General features: G+C 37.5%; 1 protein-coding gene across 1 annotated transcript in view; it reads left to right on the top strand.

Moving 5' to 3' along the window:
* The window catches only part of pip4p1a (phosphatidylinositol-4,5-bisphosphate 4-phosphatase 1a), a 39,891-nt gene extending 18,069 nt beyond the window's left edge, over nucleotides 1-21,822 (top strand). The window contains exons 5-7 of the mRNA XM_041803294.1: nucleotides 5,996-6,048; nucleotides 8,684-8,774; nucleotides 14,863-21,822. Coding sequence (XP_041659228.1) covers nucleotides 5,996-6,048; nucleotides 8,684-8,774; nucleotides 14,863-15,006 — 288 coding nt within the window. The 3' untranslated portion in view covers nucleotides 15,007-21,822. The remainder of the gene's footprint in view (nucleotides 1-5,995; nucleotides 6,049-8,683; nucleotides 8,775-14,862) is intronic.
* The last annotated feature ends 514 nt before the right edge of the window (nucleotides 21,823-22,336 follow it).

The following is a 22,336-nucleotide window of genomic DNA, read 5'->3' as shown; positions in this document are numbered from 1 at the left end:
TCATGCCATTGGACAGCCTGTGTCTGTATTAGGATTAGATGTTTTGTTATAAAGAAATTTTCACCACAATGAGGGTAAATGTAGCCATCTGATCAGTCAATGTTACTTTCTATTGACATAAAATTTGATGTCACTAAATTCAGTTGATATTAGTCTGACATCATGACTCATAAAGATAGTCGGGATAAACCCAGGAACACATCTTATCCGCATATGTGGCAGACTGTTCTTTATGCACAATTTTTTATTTATTTATTTTTTAATCTGGAGAGCAGCACTTTGTGGCCCGCCCAGGGGAAGGAGCTTCGTTTTACAAGGCAAAAATCTCTCACATTTGTTAAGTCAGAAATATGGACAGGACTGGGCTCCATTAGGACGAGAGTGAGGAGTGCACCTGTGCACAAGTGGTTAGTTCTTCAGCTCTGGTAAAATTCTTCAATAAAAAGACTAAAGGATTACTTAATAATTCTTACTGCTTAATAATTTGCAGTCTATCAACCTCACTTACAGTCAGGGGCTTTCCTGAGCTGAGGTGATAAAGAAGCGGTATGGTGTTCGCTATACAGCACATCTTTTTTTATATTACTTCTGCTGAAAAAGAGTCCAACGTGCCACATTTAACTAATTTATTGCATCATATTAAGCTTTCCTTTTTCTATAATTAGACGTAGTTGATGAAAGATTAGTGAAATTTTATGTCAGAAATTTTTCAATGAGTAAATATTCTTTTCACCAAAATGCCTCGAAGGCCTGATAAGATCTGCTGGTTGGCCGGATTTGGCCTGTGGACCTCAGTGACAGGTGTCAAACCTGTGCCCTGAAGCATACCCTACTTAATAATCCTTTTTTTTTTTTTTTTTTTTTTTTTTTCAATCGGTGGGATCATAATTGGCTATATGAACAAAATAATAGTGTAATAAGTCAGGTGAGAAGCAGGGTCATTTTCTCATAGGCTTAGGAACAATCAGGCCTTTTTTCATTTTTTGAATAGAAATCAACATCACCCCCTGCCGGCTATGAGAAATAATGACGGCTCGACGTAGTATTGGCTTTATTTGTTGGATGATTCAATAATACCAAATACTGTTCCAGCCTTTAGATAAGATCCCCGTCCCTTATGAACTTTGCTGCAGCAAGCCAGGATCCAATAAAAATGTTTATCAATAGTTTGTGTATTCTTATGCGAAGTAGCAGAGTAATAAAAGTGCTTTGACATTTCCCTTTTTGGCTTTGTTGTGAAGCCTTTGTATTTGTGGCTAAAATATCTTGTGACAGTTTCAGTAGGTCTGAGGTTTTTGTTGTGAAACGTACTGTAACACAGCCAGAACAGTGAATTACTGAGAAGCTAAAACCTCTTAGCACTAGGCCAAGTAAATGTTGAGTTACTGGAGCAGATCAATAACCCTATCAGCTCTCTGCTGATATATTGGGACCATTTTGTGCTAAAGGGGAAGAGAAATTTAACTTACTGCCCTTTTAACAATGTGTGGGACAGGTAAAGATGGTTTGGATATATGGTGAAAGAAAGGAGGGCGGCAGAGTCAGACACAGAAGAATAGAGTGCTAAAAGAGGTGAGATTGATGGTTGGGGCTGTTTAGCATTCAGTCGGACCTTTCCTACCTGCTTGAAGACAGGGCGGCCGAATGAAAATACAAATCTGTGCCCTGGGTGGCGTTGTAGCGATCCTTTTGTCGCAGATCTGGTGATAATGTTCTCTGTGCTTCCCATACAGAGTGTTTCTATCAGGACAAGAAGAATGTACAGCATGCTCTGTGTATTCAGCTCTGCAGGGTATACAAATGTATCACACCCCAGTGTTAGAGAGGGAATAAATGTCGACTCCCCAAGAGGAAACTATTTCTCTTTCTCAGTTTTTGGATAGCATGCAGCGCCTGTTGGCCAGGACTGGAATGGTTGTGAAAGTTTTAAAAAATACATCATCAGTTCAGGCAGCAGCAGGGTACAGTCAATATTTCTTGGCACAATGTGACATGTAATTCAGCCAGAATACTGGCCACATAATTTTGCGTTTGCAGAAACATTAAACAAACAAGTAGAAATGGAGATTCAGAACTTTTCGTATAGACTCAGCTCTCGACTTTATAAAATGCTGAAATCAGTACCATCTGAGTCTATTGATTACTGCTTTCAAGTCTGGGGTACAAACATACAATGCATCTTTCAAGGCGGAACATCAGCTTCATCAGCATTGTGTAGAAATTTAACCCAGTCAGACCAAAGGCTGCCTAAAAAAGCACTGTCGGAAAACAACCTTCCAAAACCTGAAGATTCTCTGAAAAACAGAATTTCAACATTTGCTTTTACTATTTTTTTTTTTATTTACTATTTATCTTTGTTTCTCAGACATGAAATTAAAACACTGGGGAACTCATTTGCTTTGGCTATGTCTATGAATTAATATATTTTTCCTCAAGATCGTTAATATTTTTCAAAATAATCAAACAACAAGGTTTTTTCTGGTAATACTCTTGTCTAAACACTTATATAAAACACTGCTCTTGTTGACCTTTATGCCATGCCTCAGTTTTATGTTTTTGCCTTTTATTTGGATAGCATAGCTGAAGACAGGAAGAGAGAGTGGGGGAAAGATATGCACCAAGACCAGGAATCAATCTTGCAACTAGAGTATCAAGGAGTATAGCCTTTGTATGGGCACCCCCTCTACCCACTGTGTGAAACTGGCTTCAGTATGTCTCTCCTTTTGCTCAGGTCATCAGCTTTTGACCTCAGCTTTGATTTTTTGTCCAACTTTTCTGAGTGGGAGCACATATGGCTCAAAGCAAGACATTTTTTATCCCATATGCCCTTCCCACATGTATTTCATCAAATCCCATGGGAATTCATTGGTCGTATAAAGTCGGAATGACCATCCAGTCAAATGACCTTGCAAAGCAGATGATCAGTTGCAGCTGCGTCACATGTTGTTGCTCTGATTGGCCCGTAAAGATGTGACAGACAGCATGTTCATCCAGTCACCCTTTGAGGTTTTTTTTCAAATGCTCTGCCCTTTCCCAAACATTGTCTATGGAAAGATTTCCAAATGGATGTGTGAAACAATCCCATCTGGTGTGTCAGGTTACCAGTCAAAATGGTTAAGCCAAAATACTTTGCTTTGCACTGCCATATTGAAAAATGAACTTTGTCAGCTTGTCTGCAGCTGTGAGTGACATACAGACTCATAAAACTGTATTTAGCTAGTTCAAGACTGTTATCTTCCTCATATGTTAAGATCGGCTGCCAAAGTGCTCTAAACTACGACATACTATGACATATATACAATTGTGGTTAAAAAATAAAAACAGTTTGAAGGCATGACCTTTAATGCAGGAAAAATGTAACAGGTATTTTTTATGAATCATTCAGCTGTTTCCCACACAATTATGCTGCACCTGGGCAATGGCACTAACAGGGAATGACTCATATGTCATATTCTTCATTCAACGAATCCTGTTGGGAGTTCACACCCACGTTTGTCATACACTCACTCACACACCTGCACCTCTCCTGTCACAGCATCTTGTCACATACTGCCTCATGCTGTAGCTTTGGTTTTTGTGATTCTGCTCTGTTGATGATAGTTATTAGCCACACATTTAAAAACTACTTGGATGCAAACATGTCCAGTATTTACTCTATATTGTGTTAACACATTAGGTTATCTGCTTGTGTAGGCTCATTTATGATGATGTGTGTCACAACATTCCTCCTAAACTGTGGGTGTGGGACATCATTGGCTGCAAGCAGAAACATTTTTTTGTCTAATGAAGGCATAAGAAGCTTCAGTTTTAACATGCGACATCACAACTTAATCTGTGAATTGAATCTCTGGGGTCTACCAGCAGACTTTTCTCTTCTCTCCATCTCTCCCTCTCCCTTGCACATTCTGGCAATAGCAATCATGTCATTGTCACAAAAAATGTTTGGCAGGTATACTTTAACAGTCATGAATATAACTGGGCAGCCTGCCTAAGTAAATGCAGTGCTTTCCACTTCACAATAGAGTCAGCCTGCTAGAAAAGTAACCAGCTAGGGTGGTCCAAAAAAGCTCTGATAGAGGTCTTCTGGAGGTTCTCCCTTGGGAAAACCCTAAGTTTCCACATACTCCGCCACACTTGACGCACACTCCTGAGCAAATCGCTCCTTGTCTAGACAATCTTTGCATTTCTACTCCATGTTGCTCTACTCTGCTAGAGTTGTGCACATGGTCTGTTTTTAGCGCTGGCAGCAGCCAAATCAAATCGATCTGTGTAAAGCAGATTGATCCAAACAGCAGGAAAAATGTGCAAACCATCTGGTTAATTTAAAATACAACACAATGCATGGACTCCCGATACTCAATCATCACTGTATCAACATTATGGCTCACCCTTTGGCACGAGCAATGTATTACTGGTTGGTCAGTGGGTCAAAGAGTTACTACAGTGCCATTGATGAAGAAAAGTTAACTTTTGAGGTAGGAGACCACATAATTTTATATGAAGCCACACATCCTAGAAAATATAAACTGTTTAAATTCCTAATGGACTTACCATGGTAGAGGCAGAGAAATCATGGAATGTCGCAATGAACGACAAATCAACGTCAAATCAAAGTTAAAATAATCAGTTGTTTACAGACTTCCCATGTGAACTTAAAGTTCTGCAGTGATCTTTTTTCCCTCAGGATCTATTTTTGGGCTCCTTATGCCTTTATTTCTAGAGAGGAGAGCGAGGGATAGAGTTGGGATCAGGGATGGGAGAGTGGAGGTGAGACATGCAAGAAAGGAGCCACAGGCCAGACTTGAACCCAAGGTGCCCATGTACATGAGGCATGTGACCTTGCCACTAGCCCATCTGCACTGCTGTGACCTTTTGACCTTGCATCTGTAGCTGTTATGAGTCACTCTGCTGTGCTGTGCTCCAGGAACGGTCCTCTGGACAAGGTCACGCACCATAGGTCAAAACAAAACCACTGCATGCTAGATTGTGTAGGCACAGCATGTGGAAATTAAGGGTTAATTCCCTGCTGCTAGATGAATTTTTAAGCCATTTGTTGTGTGAATTTGATTATGTAAAAGAGCAACATAATCACTTACTATCAACAAAATATTCAGCTACTTAATGCATGAAGCTATTGATGGTGCAAGATTTGACTAGTTAATTTTTACATGATTCTTTTCAGAATGAGCTTTTGGTTAAAAAAAAAAAAAAAAAAAGACAATCTCACGAGAAAACTGTTTATCATTTTAAATCAAAAGAGCACTTTAAAACCAAAGCCACAAATCTTACATAATAGCCAAACACTATACAGTATATAAAAATTGGTATCACCACATTTAGGAGATTTCATTTTATGTTTTAGTAGCCAAAAACATTCTTAAAAAAAGTTAAAAGTTCCTTTTTCAAGTTGACGTAAATCTAAAATGTCCAAGAGAATGGAGTTGCATCTTGTTAGTCAAACTTTTTTTAAAGTCAACAAAAGGGGTAAAAAGTAGCTGGCTGTAATTAAGTGAGAAGTCAGCTGTTTGGCTGACAGCTGGCACTCGTGGAAAGCCATCTGTGTGTGGGAATTGATTCAGACTTTACCATAATTACTCTTCAACATTTGTATGCTGGTTTGGCCAACATAAACCAACCCAACCCCTCCAATCAGAGCACTAATGCAGATAGTTCAAGGCCAGTACAAATACATCAACTAATGCTAATACGTACACAAGAAGTAAAGGATTCTCCAGCTGTAAAACCAGTAAGAAAGTATTTTACTGCTCTTTGGACAGAACAGTAGAATGTCCAGAATATTTAACACTTTCTTTTGATGGTCATCATGTATGTGTTTAAAAATTGTGTTTTATGTCAGATTACGGATTAATTGGAAGTACTGCGGATGTGATATTGGTTCAAGGAAGTTTCTTTATCTATAAAACTTTTAGAAAAACATGATTGTTGGTTTTCTGCTGAAGCTGAAGGTTGCATGTCTTCTGTTTTGTTATTTCAGTGGACAGAGTTCACGGACCGGACGCTGGCCAGGTGCCCACACTGCAGGAAAGTGTAAGTAACCATAAACAATTCATCCATTATATTCCTTCAGTCCCACTTCACGTTTACATTGTAGTTTTAAATTGTCAGGCTTTGAGCTGCAGCCTTTACTCAGTGAAAGAGTGAGCAGTATCGGCTTCAGGGTCTCTCTCAAGGACAGAGCTCAAACACTGAAGTGACGTCCTGTTTTCGTGACTTTGTCTCTGACCTCGAATGCTGCAACACAATTTACTCACAGTGTTAACATGTTTCCCATAACTCTTGTGTCTCTCAACATCATGAGGTTTCTGATCAGATGGATTAAAACATCAGGATTTTCCATGAGTTTCACAGTAAACCACATTCCTATATCACTGTCTCAGTAAGCTTCTTAGCAGTGTGAGCAAAGTTCATGGGGCTGTGGGGGGCCGTGAATTAGCAGCTATATCCAGATATAAATGTTGGTCTTTAAAGGATTTTAAACCGCCATCTGTAATACTTAATGGAACTTTCCATCAACAACAAAATAGGACAAGTTGCAGTTGAAAAGCACAGATTTAAGTTATGCAATCTGTGATGAAGAATTCTACTTGGTTTTAAGGTACTGAGAATTAACCTTATAAAGCAGATTGATAGGCCATATTCCATGTCTGTCATCAGACGGCTCCATCTTGCAAAGCTTTAAGGTGAACGGCTGTTGAACATTTGTTCCTGATTAGAGAATGGGGTTTTGTAATTTACACCTCAGCAGCACCACACACCAATTATGATTTTTTTTATTGCTCTGATTGGCCCATAATGAATGTGACAGAAAGTTCATCTATTCCCCCTCCAAGTGTTTAACCCCTTGGAATTCTGGGTAAATTGAAACACTCTGAAGTTTATTTCTTAACTGTCAGATTCATTGTAGCTGCTACTGGTACTGAGAAATACAACAATTTTCTTTTTTTTTCTTTTTTTTTTTTTTTTTTTCCTGGCTGACTTTGTGAAGTGAAACAGAGGTCTGTAGATGACTGTAGCTGGGAGGTATTTGCTGGAAAACTCAACTGGACCAAACCAAGAAGCCTTAACTAGCTCAGGTTCAGGGCTGATTCAAAAAAGAACAGAATAAGGATTTTACACCTGTTTTTATGAGGAAAAGAGAGTTTATCAAACTGGAGATTCATAAAAAGGATTGAGGTTGGCAGATATTTTTCTACATAGGATTGCTAATAATTGCCTGGAAAAAATGCATTATTACAGCAAATACGGTGGAATATTGAGAACAACAGCTTATTCGTATGGATGTAATCATGTTTTTTGACTAAAAATTTGACTGGGGTTAGAATGCGGGCACTATCTGATCATCAGGATGGTTTTTGATGGAGCGTTCTGATTTGTAAAGCTTCTAATGGTGAGCTGTGCCACTTCTATTATTGTTTGTTTGGAGCCTGGCTAATGCATTAATTGTGGCTCCTGTGGCAGTTTTATCCTGGGATGGTTAACATGGCCAGAATCCTGAGAATCAGAGCTCTCTGGTGTTATATAGCATGTTGCATACTTATAAATAGTCAATTTTTAAATAACTTAATAATTTTGGAAAATAATTCTGCCGGCCTGCAGGTGGGCCCCCAGGTTTTTAAGGGGTTACTTGAAAGGATCTGCCCTTCCAAACACTATCAATGAGCTTTTGCTGATGGGTGTGAAGAACAGTTTGTATGTCTTGTCAGGTTAACTGGGAATTCTGGTTGTTTATTTGACCAAATAAACTATTTTAAAATTATTTTTGAATGCTCTGAGAAGCATCCTTTGAGGCTGCACAAGATCCTTGAAGCTGTTGGCTGTATGTAAATTCCACCACCAGAGGGCTTTTAATCAAAACAAAAACAAAATATGATGAGTAGGGACCAGGGCTGCTTAGCTCCGCCCATCTCCCCTGTTAACTTCTGGTTAACAAGACTCTTTTCATTAAAATCATCTTTACAGACCAATAACCCAACATTTTGGTTTCACTGATGAATTTTTCATAAGGGAGGAAAGCTTTTACTAGTGCCTTTCATTGTTTGTGCATTTGAGCAATTTTTTTTTATTTTAGGAAGCTTGCAGCACCGGGGAGAGCCCTTTAACAACTTTTCTCCCTCATTGTGAGAAATTCATTTATGAAACTTAAACTGTCCGTTTACTGTTTAGTAAAATTGTCCTTATGGAGTGCTGTTTTTTATTGAAAAGAGTCCTCGATTCAAAACGAGAAGTAAAGAATCTCTTGGGTGATTGAACTTGTGGCAGAGTATAATCGTGGCTTATCAGAAGTAGCAGCACAAAACCTAAGAAAGATACAGCAACAGAAAGGCAGCTGCCTGTTATGAGGCAGTCTTTAAGGAACCATCTAGTATTCCATGGCAATGACAGGGGAAGGGGAGCGTATACAGCACGTTCTTTACAGTTATAAAAATGAAGAATTTCTCTAATATTTGAGGTTTGTGAGATCTGACTTATAAAGGAATAGTATTTTTAGAAGTAATTATGACATTTCAGCATAAAAATTGACATGCAGTTTTTATGGCTCACTTTGCCAGTCAATAATGAGTCAAAATGCATGCTTTGTTAAAGGTTTAGAAGGACATAGTCATATCACCAAGTTGTGCATTTTTTAAATGAAAACGATTTCTGTTCTTTGTCAATCCTGCAGCTCTTCCATTGGTCAGAGGTATCCCAGGAGGCGGAGCTTGTGGTGTTTTCTACTCTGCTTGCTATTTGTCATCTCCACTGCGGGGCTGATAGTAAGTTTCCAATCCAGGCTATCTCACTGACATCCAACTTATATAAAACCTTGATCATATGATCACCTGCTCTAAATTTGTGCCCACAAAAACAGATGTAGCTATAACACATTTAACTGTATTAAGATATAAATCCAGTCAGTGTTGCATCATAGGGTATCCCATAGGAGAAAAAATCTTTTCCAACAGCCTGAATTTGTAATTGTTTAACTTTGATGCAAGTGCTAACAAGCTGTAATGTTCTAAATTAACTCACCTCCGTCAGGAGACAAAGAATTATGTATTGATAAACTTAATAAAATAGGAATGGATTGTTGTCTGTTTGCCATAAAAGACTGGACAGACGATCCAACTTAATACCCCAGAGTATCCCTCCTAGATGTCTTGTCAAATGGAAGACAAAAGATTTTCTTTTCTCTCCTGGTAAGAAATAAAATCACATTACTTTTAGATCTGATGGCTGAAAATAGATTTGGTGACTCATGAACATGTTACTAATTAACTCGTGAACATATTACCAATTAATCCACCATTGAAGGTGCCTGTGAAACATTCAAATATTGTTTGGACAAGGTGAACAAAATTACCTAGAAGTGCTGTCTAAAGACGTAGATGTAATAATTTGGATCCTACAAGCCACTTAGCCATTGTCTTCCTAGACAGTTTGTGGCAACAGCTCTGTGCTTGGGTTGACTAAATTGTACAACTTAATATTCTGATTTTTAATTGTGTTTGTAGTACAGAGGATACAGCAGCTGGTGGTTTGGATTTGACATTTTCTGGGTGCTTCCCTGGAAGCCGACTGGATCTAGTCTAGTCTGATATAACAAGAGAAAAAAGCTGTGTAATTACACTCTCTCCTTTTGCTGCTGCTTACTTAACATTGTGGGTGTTCACCTCACATCTGTTCCTTAGACACTGGCTGACGTGCCTCTATTTGTCTGTAAGAAATAAAACAAAACAGGGCCTTCTTGGACTGTAAGCAGAGCTCAGGCTGCAACAGCAGCTCCTACACCCACTAAACAACACAATAGATTATATAAATCTTGGCTAGTTTTGACCTTTTGTTTCCTTTTTTTCTGGTTTTAAAAAGCTCTTAATGCATGGAACAATTCAGTTTCCAGCTGCTTATTTATAAATGGCTGACGTAAGTAGTGTAAGAATGGAGTTATCTCTCAAAAAACACCTTGGTTTTATAAATGAGTATAATATAACAAGGAACAGAAGTCTAGAAGAAGATGTGGATTTATAGAAGGAAGCAGAGGGTTGATACATTCCTCTTTAGAAACAGCAGAGGGTGCAAGATGAACATGAAACAGCACTTGACAGACTACACTCACTGAACACTGAAGGAATACGTGCCCACCAGCATGGAGAGCAGTAAGCAATGTGCAGAGAATAAGTACACAGTATTGTCAGCATTGCATAATGCTGGCATCGTGGCAATTAATGTCACAACATAAAGCAGCTTATGTTAATATAAAGGATGTTTTTTAATGATTTAAATTGGCACAAGAGTACAGTGTTATAGTTTAATCTCATTCCTGCATCAATGAACTTTATCGGCAAAAAACAATCAATCAAATGTAAATTACTTAATGAATAACTAATGAGGGGTTCAACGGAACATAGAGGTGGTTAAGGATTGAATCCGTTAAATACATTCATCACTGCAGCAGCTGTGGCGTGTCCCCAGCCGAGCAGCATGAGCTTAAAGATGCCAGTTAAAATGTTATGGTCCCTGCGAGCAGCCTGAGTCATTAAAACTTTACACATCACTTACACAAGAAGCAGCAGGAATTCAACTTAAGGATGAAGTATACATTTCTAAGCATATTTAATATTTTTAGCCTGCGCAAGCTGTTTTGATGGTTGGATTCGGCTGCCTGTTCCTCTTTTCTTTGAAAAATAACATGAAGCATCAATGTTTTGTGTGACCGATCACATAGAAATGTACCTGTACTCAGAACCGAACTCAGAACTCTATCTGAATGGCAAATCCTGCTGTGGGTTGTTCTAAATTTGTGTAAGCCCAAACATAGCCAAGTTTGAACACAAGATCTAACCTATGAAAGAGTTAGATCGTTCAAATGCAGTCCTAAGTTAAAATTAATTCTTCTACCCATCTTTTAGTATGTGTAAAGTTGTAGGTAAATGCGGTTGTCATGCCCGTGGTGTTGAAAAGGTGGTATAACTTGAAAGATGTTGAGAGTTTTAGCACCTGTTTGCTGTCAGTAGTGTATTCTCTGTGGTTGATTACATCCCTCAGAAATACAGTGCTTAACAAATTTGTTAGACCACCTGTCATATTTGTCTCAAAGACCATCCAGCATCATGAAGTGCTTTTATGCGGACTCTTTCATATTCAGTAAGCGCTCCATGTTTAACCATTTTGAACAGGAATGAGGGATTTCAAACTCAATTCACCCAAATTTGAGCCGGCTCATTGGGCTTCTCAGAGAAGTCAGAAATTAATCAAGCATAACATTCAAGCACTAAAACTAATTTTTCTCTTCAGGAATGCAAGTAAATAACTATAATTTGACATAATAATCAATAAATATTAATGTGCTTTACTATTTTTTCAGTTTTTTTGTAAATCAGTAAATATGAAAATTCATGGATAACAACAATAATTATATTTTAGCATTAAAAATATCATTTGGGTTAAAGAGCTTCTACATATTGGTGTATTAACCATTGCAGAAACATAAAAAATGATTTTGGTAATTACCAATGCTGTTTATTTAGGGCAGCTGTGGCATAAACCTTACTTTGGTTAGGGTTAGGGTTAGGGTGGTCTAATAAATTTGTTAAGCACTGTATATGATGAGTTTCTTTGGACTGATGCTTTTGTTTTTATGAATGGAGATCATATAGGCCGTCTAGTAAAGGATTGTGAAATTATTTCATGTTGTTGACAAATCAGCACTCACTGTCATTGGTTTTATTTTACACAGGTTGTGGATTAAGGGTAAAGGTTTTAGTGGTCACTTAACTCCAGTGCTTCAGGTCTTTGCATACAGTCAGTTTTGTTTGGATGTCTTTTTTACATTATCCAATTAAAGAAAAAATAATTGCCATACACTCAAAATTTGCAGACAGAGAGATGATACAAGTCCTGAAATTTCACACCTGCAGTGGTGCAATTTTAATGCTCTGTTGTCAGGACTTTAACAGCAATTTTTGATGATTAAAAAAAGGATATTACCCAAAAAAACTGCAGACAAGAGTGCTTTATGGACTCAATGGAGAGCATGTTTAAGGAATGTTAATGTTGTCTATGAACAAGAAACAACTCCAAGGTACTCTCTGCTTTTATTTTCACGACATGATTGTGAAGATCCTAAAGGCACACTTTGTTGCGTTTAGCTGTCAAGCTTCCACCTGGAAGTCAAACGGAAACAACGAAGCAGTAGGTTATTTTAAAGTGGTGCTTGATCTGTTGGTTCTGTTGGCTGAATACCACTCTAGAAGAACCTGCCGCTGCCTGGTTTCTGTTTGTTAGACTTCCTGATGAAGGCTTGATGCTGACACATGTCAATCTTTTAGAGTGAACTTTTGCCGTCACTCTAGGTAACCACTCCTCTACTTCTACCATTACCTGTGGTGTATCGTAAGGTTTGCTTATAGGTCCTACTTTTTTATTTATTTTCTGCCTCTTGGCTAAATAATTCAGTATCACAAAGTCTCCTATCACTGTTATGCAGATGACACACAGATACACCTGCCCCTGAACCTGAGGGCCCTAGAAGCCTAGCTGCTGTCATAGACTAAGTGATATTAACTGTTGGATGGGGCCAAACTTCTTGCAGCTTAAAAACTTAGACTGAAATTATATTGTTAAATCCTCACTTTTCCCCTTCTATCAATATCTTGGCCCCCAGCAGCAAGTATCGAACCCACTGCCAGAAATTTAGGGGTCCAGTTTGATAAAAAGTCTCATATGAACAACACAGAAAATAGTTGTAAAAGCTTGCTTCCATCAGTTGTGTACCATCTCCAATCACTACTGTAACTCACCACTCTTTGGTTTAATCCCTCTCTCACCTCCAACCTGTCTAAAATGCAGAACGTGATAGCAGACAACATCACATTACCCCAATTTTAGCTTCTTGACATAGGCTTCCCATTAGTTTAGAATTAGAATTGCATTTAAGATTTTACTCAATACTTTTAAAGCACTGAAGGGTCTGGCTCCTAGTTATATAACAGTATTACTGATCCCCTATCAGCCCTCAGTTCTCAGGTGGAGGCTGCCTGGTTGTTCCAAAGTTAAGACTTGAAACTAAAGATGAACAAGCGTTTTCCTAACCTGACAATGCCAGATGGATGTGTTTCACACAACCATCTGGGAAACCTTTGATAAACAGCGTTTGAGAAAGGGCAGAGCGTTTGATTAAAAAAAAACTCAGAGGGTGATTGGTTGAACGTTCTGTCTGTCACATCTTTACAGGCCAATCTGGGCAACAAAACACGTGACGTCGTAGCCGCTACCGAGGTGCGCGTGTGCAGCTACTGAGGACTGAACTCCATAGGGAACTGCATAATGCAAACCATGGCAACCGTAGACATGTCAGTACACAACTTTTGTTGTTTTTGAAAAGAAAACAACTCGCTGCTGTTCTTTGTTCTTCTTTTAACGAAGAAATGTTGTCAAGTTCTGATAAAACTGGCACTTTAGGGGGCGCAGGTGGCCCGGGCTCGAATCCAGCCTGAGGCCCCCCACCGCATGTCTCCTCCCTGTTTCCGACTCTATCCACTGTCCTCTCCTCTGTCAAATAAAGGCACAAAATGCCCAAAAATAAACCTTTAAAAAAACAAAAACAAAAAAAAACTGGCGCTTTAGCAGCATCCACACTAATGTCCTCTGCCATAATGGCATCGGCCTCTTGTTGCTGCTTGCTTACATCACAACTTTGCCACACCTGAAGGTACTGCCCCTCGTCGCTGATTGGTACTGTCACTTTCTAACCGAGCCCAAATGGTTCAGACGGGAGCTTTGCAAGATGGATTCGCCAGTGAGAAACACGGAAACGGCATATCCATCTGCTTTGCAAGGTTAGCGTTTTCCATCAGGGTCCCTCGACTTTAGAGAGACCTAAGATGAGGCATGCAGAATCTGCCACTTCTTTTAAATCTCTTCTTAAACTCATTTTTATAGACTTGCTTTGGTGTGATGTTGTCTTCTTGGGATGTTGTGATTTGGTTTTTATCTTCTCACATATTTTTACCTTAAGATTAAAAAAAAAAAAAAAAACATTTTTACCCAATATTGGGTGCCTAGGACTTTCATTTTGTTGCTGGGGCATCAGAACATGCATTGGTATTGTTTGATTTTATTGATACTGCTCTGTCTGAGTTCATTTATCTGAACCATGACAGGCCTGATCTTGACATCTGTACAATATGCTCCAAAAAAAAAAAAAAAAAACAATCCCAAATCAAATGTTATGATTTCCTTTCAACTCTTAAAACCCGTATTAGCTTTGCTCCACTGTTGTGACTTTGAAACAGAAACTCATATTTCCATATTCTCTGAAAATCCCAGCGGGTTCTTTCAAAGTCACTTTTACCATCTTCATTAAATAATTTTCTTCTGAGCAGCTGCACACTCAATACTTGATGGGAGAGCTATTTTCCCTCTTGCCCCTCAGTCACTTCTAAAGCTATGAACATGTACTCGTCCGTGAAAGTTTTTCAGTTAAACAGTGAAATTCAGTGTCACTGCATCCGTCTTGAGCAGGTGGATTATTCAGGGATTATAGATACACAACAACATCTCTGAAGTGAGTTTGTTTTATTTAAAAATCCTGTAATCCTTTAAATAAAATCAGACTGGTTGATCTTTTACAACAAATACTCAGCAAGATTTTGCAACAGTCTTAAGTGGGTCACACATGAATACATAAAACATTTTCCAGCCTAATTGTAGCTTTAGCTCTCTGGTTTCCTACGCCTGATTGGGCTTGAGCTGTCTCATTATAATCACCACAACACACTCCGAAGATGCTCATAAATCCTTTAAAGGCTCTTTAAGCAGCATCTGATTTTCTAAAACCTCCTCTGTTGTGCCGTCTCTCTTCAGGCTGGAACATGGGTGCAGGCTCAGACCTACCAGGGGATCTACGCCTCTTGGGCCGTGCTGCTGCTTCTGGTCATCGTCACCATGGCTCGAGCTTTCTACTGGGCCTGCATGAGGGTCAGCCAGCCCCTCCAGAACTTCACATAGAGCCCTTTCAAACCCTTCTGCACCGTGTTCCTTATCCGCCAGGCAGGAGGAAAGATGGCTTTAAAGAAAAAACAAAAAAAAAACAAAAAAAAAAAACAGAATATTTATTTAAATCCAACGCCAGAAAGAAAAAGTTCTCCTCCTCCTGTCCCTTCCCTTTTAGTCAAACGTGTTTCTCAAACTGGACGGCGATGGCTGCGACTGCTATATATCTATCAGTAATTATGATGACGACGCGTATAGCCTAATGTACTGTTTCTCTGTTCTAATCTCGTGGCCAGTGTGGGGTTCATTTTAACACTATAACAGATTTTCTTCCTCTCTTTCCCCCTGCGCTCTCCATACATTTTTGATTTAGTCTTTGGCACATCTATGGAAGCCCATTTCTGTCATTTAAAGATAAAAAAATATTAAAGTATCAAAGTTCTGAGATCGTAAGTCAAAAATATGACACAGGAAATCCCTAATGATAGAAGAAAAGGCAAAAATGATAAGATTAAAAGTCCTACTATTGCAGTAAAAGTATTGCTACTATTGATTAAGATCATTAATTAGTTAATCACATAAATATGTTGTGATTAATCATATATTTAAAACACTACCATTAACTTGCATGCAAGAATAAAATAGCTACAAGTAGGTAAACTAATTTTTTAAACATTATTCAGCGTATCAGCTTAGTTGTAATGGTTTTTAAATTAGAATGTCTTAATTCACTAAGCAATAATATCCATAAAAATGCAAACTTTACAACCTTCTGTTTTTTTCCGAAACACTTTTTTTAATTGAAATTTGCCATTAAGCAGACCGGGGTCTATCTCCTTACTCACCGCTTTCACCTCTTTGACCCCAGACACTTAGTTGGAGGACTATGGGAGGAAGTTGTGGTCAGATCTGTTCGTGTGATAATTGATTTATTTTTTTTTACACATTAAGATTTCCTGACTAATCTTGAGCGATTACTCGCTAACATTAACTGCCCTAATAAAAAGGCATATTTTTGGGGAAAAAGTCACGATTATGGGAATAAAAAGTCAGAATTGATGTTTAAAAACGTCATTATTATGAGATACGTCAAAATTATAGGATAAAAGATGAAAATTGGGATATGGTAAGTCATGCCATAATTAGTTTAAAATAAGTTTTAGAAAAAAATTAAAGTTTTCACATAAAATGAATAATTATGATGGGAAAAATCCAAATTATGAAACAGTTAGAAATACGTTTCATAATTTAAGCATTTTATCTCTCAATTTTGACATCTCACAATTTCACTGTTCATACCCCATAATTAACAAAAGCCAAAATTAGATGAAAAAATGCAAAAATATGAGATGTTGAAATCATGGGATATGAACATTTTGAGATGGTAAGACATTTTTATATCATAATTAAAAAATGATAAGATACATAGAAATAAGTCTTAAAATTTCATGTTTTATCAGACGGTTCTGATGTTTTTATCTTAGAACTTTGACCTTCTATCTCATAATTTCACCTTTTTGTTTCACAATTAACAGGATAAATTGAGATTAAAAGCTAATAAAAAGAACAGGAGTTGAAATCATGGGATAAAACATGAAAATTATGAAATGGTAAGTCATGATTACATCATAACTTGAAAACATTTTTGGGTAAAAATACTAAATTATAAACTTAAAAGTCATAAGTATGATAGAAAAAAATCAAAATTATGAGATTGTTAGAAATAAGTCATAATTTCAATTTTTATCTCCCACTTTTGGATGCTTTATCTAATGATTTCTCCTTTTTTACTCCATAATTACCACAGTTATTATAATAACTTTGTTATTGTTTCAACTTTTTATCCCAACATTGTCTTTTTTTACATAATCACAAAATTTAAACTCAAATTATTAGTGCCTATCTCATATATGACTTTTTACCTCATACTTTTGACCTCTTTAAAAAATTAGAACTGTTTCTCATATTTTGCCTACTTCCCCCCCATGATTACAGTTCAGCTCATCATTTTTACTTGCTATCTCAAAACTTTAACTTTATTTCTCATGATTCTGTTTTAGTATCTCATAGTTTCTACTTCATCTTACAAGGGGCATTTTCTCTTACAATTATGAATCACTATCGTAATATTAATCTGATATCACATAACTACGACTGTTCATCTCAAAATTTAAACCCCTCATCTCTTAATTTTGATTTTTTTTCCATAATTAGTACATTAATCTCATTACTGACATTACTGGCATCCCATAGATTACTTTTCATCTCATAATTATTAATATTTTAATCTTGAAACTATGACTTTTTATCTTATAATTTTGACTTACGATCTCATAAGTGTGTCATAAAAATTGTATGTTTATTTTTTTTTTCATCTTTGCATACCTTATTTTTCCTCTATTTAGTGGCAGAAATGGGCTTCCATGCACATCTGTTGCACTCCTGCAACTTCTAAGACGAGGGCTGAAGGTTCAGTCTTAGACTTGAAAACCACCCTTGTTTTATTAACAACACTCTCCTCAATCCTAATCTGATGTTAGGTTTAGTATTTGAGCATTTAACATTTTTCAAACCTAGAAACAAATTATTTTTTGACAGCGGTGATGAAGTTTTAAAAAATGATGCCAGTAAAATATTATCTCGGCTCGAGGGACATCTGCCTCCTTTGGTGAATCAGAAGATCAAGTGTGTTGAAATGTGTCTGAAAAATTGAATTCAGCACTACGTGAAGGTAGGCTATGATGTCTCTGAACTCAATGTTTATGCTGAATTATCCCCTGGGACTGACTTTGATCCAAAGCAGCTTGAAAGCCTTAAAAGGAGGTGTGATAGAAGGATTCAACATACACACATATACACACACATATGAATACATACAGCTCACAACAAAAGAAGGATGCTCTTTTAGAGTTGCAACAGCTCAGTATCCAGTTTGTCAAAGACACTCCAGCCTCCCTCTCCAAAGACAAACTCGCAAACAGATTTTCTCCGTTCTCTTGTCCTTATTCTAGTGGAGTGTGAAGTGACATGCATGCCACTCTGCATGAAAGTTGGAGATTTTGTGCCGGTCGTAGAAGAGTATAACCACATCTGAAGCTTTTTTCTGCTTTGATCCGAACTGTAGCCAACAGGTTTACTTTTTCAAAATTTTATTTTCTCATTCATTTTCCAATTTTACCTCCATGAAAACTTCAGTCTCTAATTTACATATCATACGGACACTCCAAAATGCAGCATAATCCTCGCTCCCATTTTCAAGAGGCAGGTTTACACTCTTTCACGCATCAATACGGTTTGACCTGAGTTGATCTCGTTCAGCTCAGCTTCCCAAAACACCAAAATATAAAACAAAAACATGCAGGCTTTTGGAGGCTACAGTCAATATCTTCCTGCAAGTATGAGACGTGTTGTGGAGTTGCCGTTGGTGCTATTTGTTGTAAGTTTTTATCCAACTAAACCCTTCTGCCTTGAGAGAGAATTTTGCTAAATTCTCAGGCCTGGTTCGTCGGCTACAGTTAAACAAAGCTACTCTAAGTTTACAAATACTTTAAGCTTTTACAGCTTCTGGTAGCAACCCTAAAATGTTGGGATGGCATGGTCAAAGTATGAAAGCAGTGCTAGGTGATTAATTTAGTTTTAATTAGTCACGATTTTGAATTTCCATGATATAAGAACAGGATAATTGTGATTAAATGATCACTATGCTCTGTTGCGCTCTCTTAGATCATAGAATTTTTCATGTGGGGTAAAAGGAGCACACCCTCCTTCCTTTACAGCACAGTGTGTACCCTGCCACTTCCACCAAACATGGCTCTCACTTTAAATTAAGTGAGGAGCAGAGCGCAACTTCATGTGCTCAAGTTAGTTTGAAAAGTGAGAGAGCCAAAGCAGATGGTTAAAAGGGAGCTGGTTTGCAGAAAGGTTAGATAAACTCAGTCAAATAAAACCTCTGGTCATGAGGAGTTGGACCCAGAACAATTCAAGTCAATATGGATTGTTTACGTGGCTGCTACTCAAAGAAACACAACAGATTTATTTTAGCATTTTAAATTATTCCACAAAGTGGTATACTGTATATTATAATCATGATCTCAGTGACAAACAAATCCCTGAGACTGTGATTATTGCCATAATCAAGCAGCTTTATATAAAAGCACATATTAGTGCAACTCTCTAAGAATGAATTGCAGCCTTAAATATATCCAAAACTGCATCAGTGATCTGCCAAAGTCTAATTTACAAAACAATTAGCTCCTAATAGTATTTAGGTGCAAGACCAAGAGGTTCTGATTTGTTTAGTTTGTTCTTCTTTGCATCTAAATGGAGAGAGGCTATCTGCAACTTTGCTCTGCAGAAAGAGCTGCATTGTTATCCGTCTGAGCACCATCTGTGTGTCTAGGGAACCTTTTTCAATTTAATTGTGAGGCCAAAATTTCACCATTTAAAGTGCAGTGTGTAATATTTAGCCTTGTAGCAATTGGCAGAACAAACTTGGTAAAGATAAAGCAAAACAAATTATTTCCAAAACTCCACAGGTTGCAACAGTTTCCACCAGAGAAATTCAATTCAATTTTATTTATATAGCACATTTTTTAACAAATGTAAACTCAATGGGCTTTACAGAAGATGAAAACAGAAACAAAGATACACAAATTACTTGAGAAAAACAAAACAAAAAAACAGGCATAATAATTAATGAGCTTAGACATACCATGCACCAATCTGTATAGCATTTTTCATAATAATGCTGGAGTCTCCTACAAAGAGGCACACTCAAATCCATGCATAGTTCTGCACACAAAGATAAACTGACAGGCAAAGGCTTGTTTTAAGGCCACTTTTGAAAGAACTGTTTCAGTAGGTCAGCAGGTAGTTTGTTTCAGAGGACAGAAAAGAGCATCACAATCTGGAATTAACAGTTAGATGTCACTAATATTACTAATATTACACACTGCACCTTTAAAGAACAGCTTTTAAATCAGTGGAGCAAGCAAGGACAACTTAAATGCCTACTAATCATGCATAACAGCTACAGACCGGCAGAATTGTTCCCTAATCACTGGGAAGTTTGTGTGTGCCATCTATTACAAATACTGTGGCACAGTTACCACCAACTCGCCTTGAATTAGTGGAAACTGCACAATTTTTTTCACTCAATTTGTGTGACTATTAGCCCTTGTATCTGTAAATTACATGCACCTTCCTATGAGACTAATTTTCATCAAAAGGAGGGAATTTTTGACTGCATTATGGTTAATTTAAACACTCAGAGAAGCTGTTTGCTGTGTGATGCAGTTAGGGGCATTTAACCATTTGCATGAATTTGGATTGTGTTTTGATTCATTTGCACAGGTTTAGCAGATGTAAGGGCTGCACAATCCTTCCATGAATTAGGCTGTCAGTATTTTATTCTCTTTTGGGACCATTCATGGTGAAACTGGTCTGCTTTTTGTCATTGAAGAGGGAGGCTGGTGCTGAGCTTTGATATCAGTGGGTTTCAGATGGAGCATTAACACTTAAGGCCAGTTAAGTATTTGTAAAGGAGAACTTGGCTTACTTCACAAAGCCTAATGCCAGTCAGAGTAGGTCAGTAACACACTACACTTTACATTCTCACTCAGTCTAAGTCCCACAATGGCTCGTCTGTGGTTCTGAATGTGGTTCCATTTCTTTTATGAATTACATATATTTTGTTTTGATTGTAAATATATTTGTTGTTTATGTACAATGGAAGTGACTAAGCGAATTATGTTGCACTCAGTTCTTAACACTACTGCTGTGATCGCTGCGGACCTTTTACTTGTTTTTAAGAAGGTTATTTTTGCAAATCTTCACCTGTTACATATTTAATGATTCTTTGAACTACTAACCTAATAAGCCTCTGGACGCAGTCGTGTCCAAATCTTAACCACAATCACGAACACATCAAGATACTCACAACGACAAAACATAACGAACAAATCACAGTTACATTTCTCTCTCACACATACACAAACACACACCCAGCACCTTATACAGTAGTGAGGAACACTGCAAACACCAAGTAAGATGAGATAAAGTTACTTTGCTAGACTGGACTGGGGTTGCAGACAGTTTGTATGGAAGTGTCATGTTATTTATTATACATGCTGCAAAAAAGGCCACTATGACAAATAAGTCATCCATAGAGTCCTAGAATCTTTCCTGATATGAAGTGAGAATATTTCCCTCACCTCAAGACTTGACAAAGCTTTTTTCAACTACCCAAATAATTACAGTGATCTGCTAGGTTAAGGTAACCATTAAATTGATTTTTGAGGCTTTGATGGAGCCGCGTTTGAAAAAGATTGTAGGACATGACTTATTTACAAGTGTTTTCAGAACAAACACAAAGATGGGTTTTTGCACAGCACAACTGAAGACAAAATCAAGGCTAATTATTTTACCTACATAAGGCCAAAGCAAGTAAAAATGCTTCAGTTGGAACAATTCAAGGGTGCTTTCTTGCAAAACATCAGCGCTTACATTCTCCCAATGCCACTGAGAATAAAAATGTAGATTAAACCTAATATATTCATCTACAGGTGCCTGTTTGCAGTTCAGAAGGACTGCTCTTATTGTAAAGGGCAAAAAGTGATCCAGGATTGCCATTTCTATTGGCCATGTTGACATGAAATATATGTGCAAATATTCACTGTGTGTTTTGTCTGATACATTAAGTAGACCTTTTTTCTGCTGTAGAGTGATCATGTTTTATCCATGACTGCAAATGAAATGAATCATGTTATCGCCAATAATCAAGAACCTGGCTGATGCTCTTTTCAGAGTTTGTTTACACACAAATAAAGACATGATGATGTACAAAACACTTCATGTGACTGCTTTCTTATTTACCAACACAGGATTCGTAGTGAGGAAGAACTTCAAATATTAATGTTACAAAACCTTTAATTTAATGATGCAACATGTTGAAGTAAACCTGCCGGGGAAAGATCTTGAAGGTCAAACTGTTTCATCATAAATATTATGGGAGCTTGAAATATTCAGCGAGTGGAGCTTCTCTCTTTTTCCATATTTTGTATGCTGCTTCTGTCCTGCAGCTGTGCCATCTGCAGTTTGAGTGTGTACAACAGTATTTCCAAACCTCCTTTTTGTGCTGCACCTCCACAGCCCAATTTGAAGTGCTGAAATTACCAATTTATGTACTTAAATGAAGTTTTCAAAGGTCAGTTTGGTCAGGTTAGCATTAAGCAGAGTTATTGGCCTCTACTTTGAGCAGCAGAAGCTTGACACTTCAACAATTTGTTCTTGAACCAAATTGTTTTAGTGTTTATTAGTTTCTCTTAAAGCCCCTGTAAAGTGAAAT

This window comes from Cheilinus undulatus, linkage group 13, assembly GCF_018320785.1.
Source record: "Cheilinus undulatus linkage group 13, ASM1832078v1, whole genome shotgun sequence".
Taxonomy (NCBI): Eukaryota; Metazoa; Chordata; class Actinopteri; order Labriformes; family Labridae; genus Cheilinus; species Cheilinus undulatus.
This window is presented reverse-complemented; position numbering and strand designations above follow the sequence as displayed.